Source organism: Acartia tonsa, chromosome 13 (assembly GCF_053477335.1).
Source record: "Acartia tonsa isolate MP-2025a chromosome 13, ASM5347733v1, whole genome shotgun sequence".
Taxonomy (NCBI): Eukaryota; Metazoa; Arthropoda; class Copepoda; order Calanoida; family Acartiidae; genus Acartia; species Acartia tonsa.
Window position 1 is genome coordinate 24,229,155 of NC_137272.1, and position 10,837 is coordinate 24,239,991.

The following is a 10,837-nucleotide window of genomic DNA, read 5'->3' on the forward strand; positions in this document are numbered from 1 at the left end:
GTATCTAGCTTCTAAAAGGAATTGTATGAAGAATTAAGCTATGTTTATTGTTTATCCACGTTTCAGAGTCCAGTACAGTGAATAAATAATTTTTTCTTATACTATTTAAAATATTTAAGCCATAAAATGCAATATTATGTAATTTTTCTTATTTTTAGTAGCGAAGCTACTCTATAATTCACTTTGTCCGTCCGTCCGTCAGTCCGTCAGTCAGTCCGTCAGTCCGTCAGTCCGTAACGCTATGGGGGAAATGGGATTTACTCAGCTCCTATAAAAGATAGAATGCTGAAATTTTTTGACAACATTCCCATTATTCAGGAGCACAATTGACTATAAAACATCAATTGCGGTCGGACCGATTTTTAGCAGGTTTTAGGCTATTTTTATATTTTTCACATTTTTCTCCATATCTTCAGTGTTTATGGTCCGATTTTCAAAATTTTTTCAGTTACAGATATCAAAATTAAATTTCCTGTCGTTTAAAGAAACAATCATGAAGGCCAGACTGCCTTTTTAGCAGGTTTTAGGCTATTTTTATATTTTTCACATTTTTCTCCATATCTTCAGTGTATGGTCCGATTTTCAAAATTTTTTCAGTTATAGATATCAAAATTAAATTTCCCATCTTTTAAAGAAGGCAACCATGACGGCCAGACTGCCTTTTCAGCAGGTTTTAGGCTGTTTTTTTTATATTTTTAACATTTTTCTCCATATCTTCAGTGTTTATAGTCCGATTTTCAAAATTTTTTCAGTTGTAGATATCAAAATTAAATTTCCCGTCTGTAAAGGAAATAACCATGACGGCCAGACTGCCTTTTTGGCAGGTTTTAGGCTATTTATAAATATATTTAACACTTTTTTTCCATATCTTCAGTGTATATGGTCCGATTTTCCAAATTTTTAAAGTTTTTAAGGATTTAAAAATTAAATTTTTTGTCGTTTCAAGAAAACAACCATGGCGGCCAGACTGCCTTTTATCAGGTTTTTGGCTATTTTTATATGTTTTACATATTTCCCAAGATCTTTGTTTATTTTGATCCAATTTTCAAACTTTTATGGGATATCAGTATCAAAATAATTTTCCCCATTGTTATGAGCATCTTTTATATAATTTACTTTGACCATCGTCATCATACAAAATAAAACAAGGTTTCATATTTATCTTATCCAATAAATCTATTCTTGATTTTAGTAAAAACCTTTTAAATCTACCTGTACGTATTCCCATCTACGATTTTTTGTGCTTTGCTACTTATGGATGTTGTCATCCTTGTTTCCTCTAACATTTATGTAGATTTTATAAGGGGGGTGGGGGGGTAATGCAACCATTTCGTAATCAACGTGTAAATGGCACTTAGAATTTAAATTTCAATATGAAATTTTGCATGAGTAATCCTTGGTAGGTTTTTTCCCCTAAATCTAACAAAAAGTTGGAAAAGTAACGGTTAACAGCTGGCGGCTCAGCCATTTAGCCATTTTCCAGATATTTTCAAAGCAAATTCATCACGAAATTTATCTCCACATAATACTCTTTAACGCTCCAAAACGTTTTCAAACGGTTCTAGCCGGTAGTTGCTGGTACTAGAAATCTAAAAAATGTTTTTTGTATCATTTCACATGACAAGAAAAATATGTTTCAAAAAGTTGATTCCTTCATGATTTATGACAGATTTGACCTTAAAATAGCATCAAAAAAACACGGCCAAACAGCTGAGCCGATAGCCGGTACTTTTTCTACTTTTTGTTCGATTTAGGGAAAATAGACCTACCAAGGATTACTCAAGCAAAATTTCAGATCAAAATTCGAATTCTAAGTGCAATTTACAAATTGATTACAGGATGGTTGCATTACTCCCCCCTCCCCCTATTTGTTAATTATTTGCAAATCATCCATGTTTCTAAACCCAAAATTTTAATTTTTTTCCTATCACAACCCATTAATTAAAATTATTGTTACCACCAGGTCGGTTTTATGTGGGGATTGGCAGCTGCAACCGATAAGCCGCAAATTTACAGCAGTTAGACAATTATGGATCCTAAATTATAATAATTTCAACATAAAAGATAGACATCAACCTTATTAATTAAACGTTGATTTCTTGTAGGCTTATTGGTGGCTGGCTATCAATCCCTGGTTTAATTACAATTAGAGATACATGATGAAATCTGGCTGTTTATCACTTCAGCTAAAGAAAAATCCAACCTCACTCTCTCTTTTCAGAAGACACATAAAGAAATATTGCAGCTATAAGACAAAAAATAAGTAAACCCCAGGATTGCAATAATTCTTTATAAGTCCGACTTTTTTCTTGGTTCAAAGGCAGTCTTGAAATTTACAAAATTGACTTCTTGCCACTGTCTGAATGCGAGCACTGAGGATATAAAAGGGTGTATATTTAAAAAACAAAATAAAAGGGAATTTGATCCTTATATCAAACAAAACATTTAAAACATATTTTCAAACATTCATTGCACATCATTTGCAAACCTTGGGTAATAAATCAATTTAAAGGGAATGAAAATTGCAATAAATTGCAAAAAAAATCTAAACTTTAAAAAACACACATTATTTACGAAACATAATGAATATTTTTGATACTATATTATAATACTTTATGAAAATAGATTAGAAATATACACCCCTGTAACTGTGATAAGTAGAACAGTAGTGACAGTACGTGTTGGTGTCTTCACAAATGGCTTCAAAATTTGGGCAGCTGTCTCCAGGATTAATAAGATCACCTAAAATATTTTCTATTAAAAAATCAACACTGGCCACATTCTAAAGCCTCTAGCCTATTCGGAAGCCTAATAGCAATATACACAAACTTTCATACCATTCAGACGAACAATTATCCTACAACTTTGACAGATAGACATCAAACTACTTTATAGAACGACAAAAAAAAATTTCTTGTGTTCATTCGAAACCGATTAATATCGGTGGATTAGAACCGGTTCTCATCTATACGAAAAAATCGTATTATATCCAGATTTCTACAAATATATAAAAATGTACAATCATAAGATTAAAACCAGTTATTTAGTTTTAAAAGCATTGAATTGATAGAAAAGACATAAAAAACATTACGTATCATCTACGGTTACCTACTGCGAATAGAAAATATGCACTTTGATATTTTAGAACTAGTCTGTTTTTTTTAAATATTGAAAAACAGATTATTTTTTTTAAAATTATAATTTAATTAAATTAATGTGTTTTACAGACCTGTAATAGAACCAAGAACACATTAATAGCTTTCACAACCATGGCTCGAGCATTCGAATTTTCTAACCCATCTATAGAAACATACTGCAGATGCTGAGAAGCTTGGTGTTCGATTCGAGAGATTTTGGTTTCCAAACCTTAACAATGAAATTTATTACATGAATAACTTTGTGACTGTGTAACCTTAAAAGAACTGGAATCACTCAAGTCCTTTTATTGGTTTACGTTTACAATTATCTTGCTCAATGTAAATTACGTGGACAAATCATATATCCTATTGATTGAACGTCCTTTGTCTGGAATTCAAAACTATGCAATATAATAGTCGCACAAGAAGAACAGGCAATAAGTTCACGAAAACTGGTTTGTTTAATACATAATCATATTCTTTCATAGCACTGATACTCTTCTCTCCATAGAGTACACAACTAACTTTGATTCTTTTGAACTTTGATTCTTTTAATCTCTTCTACCCCTTCCCTTTACACCAAAACCAGCGGTTAAATTGCTCAGTTTCAAACAAAACTTTGTACAGTAAAGAACTATGATAAAGAAGGGATAACCATATTCATTATAAAACATTTAACTTTTTCTTTGTATTTTAATTTTTTTTTGTTTCTTTACTTTAAAATAACCTATTTTTTTTAGATATTTATTTGATTTTATTAATAATATATGAAATATGGTTAATTTTGTGCAGGTTGACAAGGATTAGATGTGATTTAATTGAAATATACTCCTAAAATTGAGCTGTGTGTTTTTCCTTGGATAGTCTCTTTTCAACAACAGTGTCGTGTATTACTCCATTATTCTATACTATATTTGCGATAACTTTTGTTTGATAGAATCTTCCAATTTTTTACATGTACAAAACGGCCTGCTACATAACTATGACAGATCTATATATGAAATAAATGTCTATAAATGAGCTCAAATTTTCCAAAGGATTAGTGTTTAAAACTCATAGCGGTTAAATAATTCTGTAACAAATCTCATTGACTGCTTAGTTAAATCCAATTATACTATTTTTCACGGACTAGATACAGTTTTTAATTTTATGTTGCTATAGTAAATGTCCTAATGAATATAATTTTGAATATTTTTAAAAAATGTATTAGTATATAATGATGTAATTTTAAAGAAACGGATATTTTAAAGAAATAGACCAGAGCGACACAAGTCTTCAAGCGGCAGCTACGGGAACTAAACAAATTAACCCTTTGGGGAAGAAAATATCAAAATCCAAAAAATGTATAAATATAAGTTATCACAATTTACACATAATAAAAATTGCAATATGCATATTTAATAAACGAAACAGCTTCTTAACATATTAATTAAAATTAAAATAGAGAGAAATGTGAATAAGCAATTGAAAGAGATATAAAAACAACATTTAATTGAAGATTAAGGTTTTTTTCTATTGTAAAACCAAAAAAAGTAAATAAAACATTAAATAAATCTAGCCAATTGCGGGATAGTTATAGCCCGCCACCTCTAGTTTATTAAAATATGTACCTGATAACTGGTCATGTATATCACGTATTCTTTCTTCACTCTGGTATTGAACCTTTTCTTCCATATCTGTTACTCCACACTTAAAGTAGTAAGAAAATTAAAATCCAAGGGAAAAGGCTGCTATGAACTATATTTGACCCCCTGAACCCATTATATAACCATCATCATTGATTCCATACAATGGAATCACTATTAATAGTTACCAGATTGAGAAAATAATACCTTAATGTTTTCCATCTCGTTTTGATGAAGTTCGGTCATATCATTTATTTGTTCCTCAAGTCTTTCAAACTTGAATCTCTCCTCGCGTAGCTGACCATTTATCAACTCAAGTTCCTAGATAAACGCACAACATAGAATGTTTATCTGCTTTCCTTTAATATCTAAATTTCTAACAAAACAATAAATATACCCTTATAAGACTTAATCATAGATAGAGATGAGTTGCTTAAAACATTCTATTTACTCGTCATATAAATCAATAGTCCAATTCTATTTTCTACGCAGCTTTAAAGGTTGTATCAAACTTTTACAAAATAATCATGCAAAGTTTAAAAAAGATAGGACGACTCTAACATGTCTATATTAACCAAGAGAAATGTTCGTCACGGACATTAAATGTAGCTAAACTCAAGTATACAACGCGATAGAAAAATCCTTAGGTACTACCTATGAAATACCTGTTTGAATTTTTGTCTTTGTTCCTCAAGCTCTTTGTGTGCTCTCTCTGTTTCCTCTCGGAGATTATTAATCTCTGACATAAGAGCCTTAAGTGTAGTTGCAGAAAGCCTACAAACAATATACCTTTTATTTTAAAAACATAATATAAATTTAAAATTCTACTAATCCTAGGCCAATGTACCTAGATTTTTTTCTTCTTTATGACAGTAAGAATATTTAAATATTTAATATGTACCGACCCGTCCCTCATATAGCGTTCTGACAAAAAAAAAACATATTTCTTAATTTAATACAGTAAGGTGGGAGGTGAAATGGAATCATAAAATAGTATAGTTGTGGTAGACAAAAACAATAAACGAGCGCCCTAAACACTCACCCATTGAGATTTTTATAATATTTATCATTTTAACAAGGATGACAACATCCATAAAAGCGAAGCACTGAAATGGAAGGACAAACGGACATTAACGCTTGCATAGTGTCTGAACTGAATAATAAGAATATAAATGTAAAAGAGTCGAAGCAAAATTTTAAGTAAATTTGTTGAAAAATGGCTTGATACAGGATAATGTTTATGGACATACTTACATTTTTAGGACTTGATTATAGAGTTGCTTTGCTTAAGATATTGTACTTTGTTGTCCCAGGAATCAGTATACAAAAACTCAGATCAATCGGATAATTATAAAAGTTTGTTGTTAAAAAAGTAAAAAAATCAGCATGTTTAAAATGGACGTACGGACATTTTGGTAGTGATTATAGAGTAGCTACGCTTTCTAAGTCGTACCTAACTACTACAGGAATCACCATGCAAAGTTTGAAATCAATAGGACAATCCTAACATGCCTAAATTAACGAAAAAAGCTATTCGTTACGGACGGACCGACCCTAATTATAGAAAAGCTTCGCTTTAAAAAAATAATATTTTTGCCTTGAAGATGAAACTTCTACGTCTTGTCCAGAAGCTGCCTCAACCTCTCTTTCACTTTCAGAGGTCATACTAAGGTTTCATATGTTGTTGACAATAAATAGTTAAGATAATTAATTCTTTTTCATTATATTGAAAAGGAAAAGAAGAGGGGGGGTAAGTTAATTCAGAACGTAGAGCTGGAGGGATCTAACTTTGAAGTTAAGCTTTTCACATTGGCAAAATTTTGCCACCAACTAAAAAATATTTTTAGTTCATATTTGGTGTAAATGTCGATCAAACCACCTATTTTTAGAGAGTAAAGCTACAGTAAGTTAGTATTGTTAACAATTTCATTTGTAGCAGAGGAACAGAAAAATGAACAGACAAAAAAGTTAAAAGCAAACATTTTTGATGCTATTACAACTTTTGAGAAAAAATACCTATATGAGTAGATATCAAAATAATATTTTTATAATAATATATTTTTAAGAATACCAAAATATTTTCATAATTGTAACAGCATATTTTCCTGCTCATACTCCTGGGACCAGAAGCATGACCATCATCACTCGAGTATTTGTGAATTTTACCATCAAACGACATCTCTCTATTTGACTGCGTGGAACCACTGATTGATCCCTCCCGTGGCAAGGAAGCGGAGCCATAATGCGCCCGCCGCTCCTTATCATTATGTTCGTCCTTGGTCCCCGCAGGGGAATAATTATGGTGGTGATGCGAAATATTATCAGCACTGCCAAATGCTTTATTGCGTATCAAATGTGCAATTTCACGAGGTCGAGTGAGTGTGTCTACCACCCCTTCACCAACACTTTTGATACCGTGGCCAACGGCCTTTAAAACTTCTTTGGTCTGCTTGACATTGTTAGCCCCGTGTTCCAGGTAGTGGAGTTTCTTTTGGTAGCTTTCCAGTTTCTTCTGCAGAAGCTGGATATTTTGCGCGGATTTCTGGTTCTTCTTTTCAAATACCTAAATGATATATGTATGTTATTTATATGAAGAAAAACCTTTGAAGTGCTCACCTTCTTGGTATAAATTTTTTGTTGAAGTACCTTACCTAATCCTTTTTTCATTTTGTACTAGATACTAAGATAGATACCTGTTTTATTCTTGCTTGTTGAGCTTTATCTGCTCCACCAGATAATCTTAAATACTCATCCACATTATCCTCCTTTATTTAAACATGTCAAAATAATTTTCAATAATATTAATCCAATCACAAAGAAAAGACATGACATTAAACCACCAAAAAAGGACGATTACGGCTAATAGTATGAAAAACAGTAGCTTCTCTATGTACTAAAAGAGAACTTGTACATAAACGAGAGCAAGTTACCATAGCCCATTTTACAGTGTAAAATATAGAACGGAGGCGCGGCGGATGTGACACTTTTTATAACCAAACCTAGAAGTAAAGCAAAAAAAGTTAAAGAACTGAAATTTTGCATTGCAGTTGCTTCAATATAGTAAGACTGCCATGCAAAATTTATTAATGTAACCCTTTTTTTTTGTTTAAACTCCTTTGTGTTTTGTTACAAAAAGTGTCTTCCGCGTCCCCCCTTTTTATTCTTAAATATAATCTTATAATTTAAATTATTTCATTATCATATGAATAATATTGACATATTATGTTTCCTTGTTATTTTGTTCAACTTTAATTTTCTCACGAGTTTTCTTTATTTTTGCTTGGAGATGAGAAACTGCTTTTAATTTCGCAGCATTATCCATAGACCTGCGGGTTTCATTTGATGTACATTATTTCACAAGTGGGTTAGTGGTTGGACTTACCATTTTGTGGACTACCCACTGAATTTCCATCAACCTTATATTTAGGGGGGGGGGGGGGGGTAATGCAACTAATTCGTAATCAGTGATCAAATGGCACTTAGAGTTCGAATTTTGATCTGAAATTTTGCATGACTAATCCTTGGTAGGTCTATTTTCCCTAAATCGAACAAAAGTTGGAAAAGTAACGTCTGGCAGCTCAGCCGTTTAGCTGTTTTTTGCTTATTTTCAGGGCAAATTCATCATTAATTACGTAAGAATCAACTTCTTAAAAACATATATTTGTTTTAATTCATGGTAAAAATGATACTAATAACCATTTATGAAATTTCTAGTACCAGCTGCTAAACGGCTAAAACCGGCTGAAAACGGCTGGGAGCGGCCAAGAGTATTAAGAGTAGATATGGCTTGTAACATGTCTACACTAATAAAAATAGTGGCAGCCCATCCATAAGGCAGCTGGGTAACGGCCGCAGCTCAGAGAGACCAAAAGTAGAATGAGTACATAGGGCTTGTAATGTGTCCAGGGGTAGTTTTTTTTGGGGTGCTAAGTTCAAAAATGCTACAAAAAATAGTGGCGGCAAAAACATATGGCAGCTGAGTAATTTCTGCAGCTCAGCTGCGAGCGACCAATAGTAGAATGAGAAGATAGGGCTTGTGACGTGTCTAGGGTTATTTATATCATTTACCATGAATTAAACCAAAAATTTCTTTTAAAAAGTTTATTCCTACGTTATTAATGATGAATTTGCCCTGGAAATATGCAAAAAACGGCTAAACGGCTGAGCTGCCAGCCGTTACTTTTCCAACTTTTTGTTCGATTTAGGGAAAATACCTACCAAGGATTATTTATGCAAAATTTCAGATCGAAATTCGAATTCTAAGTGCCATTTGCTTACTGATTACAAGATAGTTGAATTAACCCCCCCCCCCCCCCTCCCTTGCTTAGGATAAAATTGTTCTATCACACGCAACAATCCCAAACTAAGGATAAAACTATGGATGTTAAACCATAAATTAATGTACAACATTCCTAATGCTAGTATCGAGGTCATCATACCAAATGGCTGAGCTACCAGTGGCTTCACTGTTACTTCTGTCTCCAGCCTCGAGCCCCCCACCACGTCCTCCATCCAATATTGAGGAGGAGTGGGCTGGCGAGGTGGACCGACTGTGCACCGATGACATGATCCCTCCCGAGACAATGTTCTACAAAAAAAGTTATGATTTATCTAAAATGACAAATGTTTAGGTACATATTATAAATAGATATACTTACTTAATATATTTTTATCATGTATTGAATATGAATAAGAATACCTATATAGAAGACAAATAACTACCTAGAGAAAATACATTCATTTGTCAGATATATGCCAAAGAAACTTTAGAGTAGATTTCTAAAATTTTCTGGCAGTCGGACTCACCGATAAACATATTTTATTTATATTTATAAAAACTATAGATTAACTTCGCTACTAAGAATGAAGAGAGAAAAAAAAGAAAGTTGACAAAAATCACATACATATATCATCTTTTGACTTGGTATAGTATAACAAAAGCGACAAATAGCAGGCAATTTTTTTTTAAACGCTACTTTTTATCTCAAGTAAGTTTATCCATAGGTCCGTTCTAACAATACAGTCATGTACCTTTTTAAAAGAGAAGCTTTTCTATAATTAAGGTCAGTCCGTCCGTGCGTCACAGTTAGCTCTTTTCGTTAATTTAAACAGGTTGGAATTGTAGTAGTTAGGTACATGCGTAGCAACTCTATAATCAATACCAGAATGTCCGTACGTCCATTTTAAATATGTAATTTTTTAACTTTTTTGACAACAAATTTTTGTATGTTAAAATTATCCGATTCTTCTGATTTTTTGAAAACTGATTCCTATAACAACAAGGTACAATGTTATAAGCGAAGCATCTCTATAAATAAACAAGTCCCAAAAATGTAAGTATGTCTTTAAACAGTATCATCTATTTATGCAGTTTTGCAACAAATTTACTTACAATATTGTTTGTACAGATGCATCAATATTCTGCTAATTCAGTTCTGACAATCTACAAGTGTTAATGTTCGTTGTCCTTCCATTTCAGAGCTTCGCTTTTATGGACCTTTCCCTTTTTCTCTTCTAAAAATCCAAACAAAATCATTTTAAAACTTACCCTATGGACATGTCAGATTATTCTGTGCAGTATTTACTTCTTTCCACTACCATCATTATTTTTTATTCTATGCACTTGCAAAAAAAAAATTCTATATGCTTTGGTTTAATTTTTAAACTTAGATTTAAAGTTATCTTGTCAGCATTTTTTGTAAGTCTGAAAAAAAATTGGAATACAAATTAATTGGCGAAATTGAAATTACCTTGTAACAAATAACAAACTAAACTATAGGATAAGTCAGAGGAGAAAAAGTTTATATCCAGGTGAAATATTCCTCCCTCAGATTCAAAAAACTGCAAATCTTGCAGAGAAACTTTGCTACTTGTCTATCAATTTTATACAAATATTTTCTTTTCAATCATGTTTTATATATTTTTTGGGGCATTTAGAGGGAGGGGGCGGAAGTGACACTTTTTCAATCCAAAACTAAAAGTCAAAATTGCGGGGAGGGAATTTGTTATTTTTCCAAATTCTTGTTTGATTCAGTACTTCTCCTGTTCTTTTGAAGTTATTGGAACAAAAAAATA

At 32.1% G+C, this 10,837-nt stretch overlaps 1 protein-coding gene across 1 annotated transcript; it reads right to left on the reverse strand.

The window, feature by feature from the left end:
- Positions 1–1,316: 1,316 nt before the first annotated feature.
- On the reverse strand, positions 1,317–10,493 carry LOC145335005 (transmembrane and coiled-coil domains protein 1-like). The gene is made up of 12 exons (XM_080180675.1): positions 10,311–10,493; positions 9,174–9,350; positions 7,990–8,087; positions 7,456–7,525; positions 6,868–7,325; positions 6,360–6,428; positions 5,428–5,536; positions 4,970–5,083; positions 4,748–4,826; positions 3,230–3,366; positions 2,643–2,742; positions 1,317–2,372 (listed from the first exon to the last, which is right to left on the reverse strand). The coding sequence occupies exons 2-12, from the start codon at positions 9,327–9,329 to the stop codon at positions 2,290–2,292; spliced, it is 1,473 nt and encodes a 490-aa protein (XP_080036801.1). The 5' UTR covers positions 9,330–9,350; positions 10,311–10,493; the 3' UTR covers positions 1,317–2,289.
- Positions 10,494–10,837: the final 344 nt, after the last annotated feature.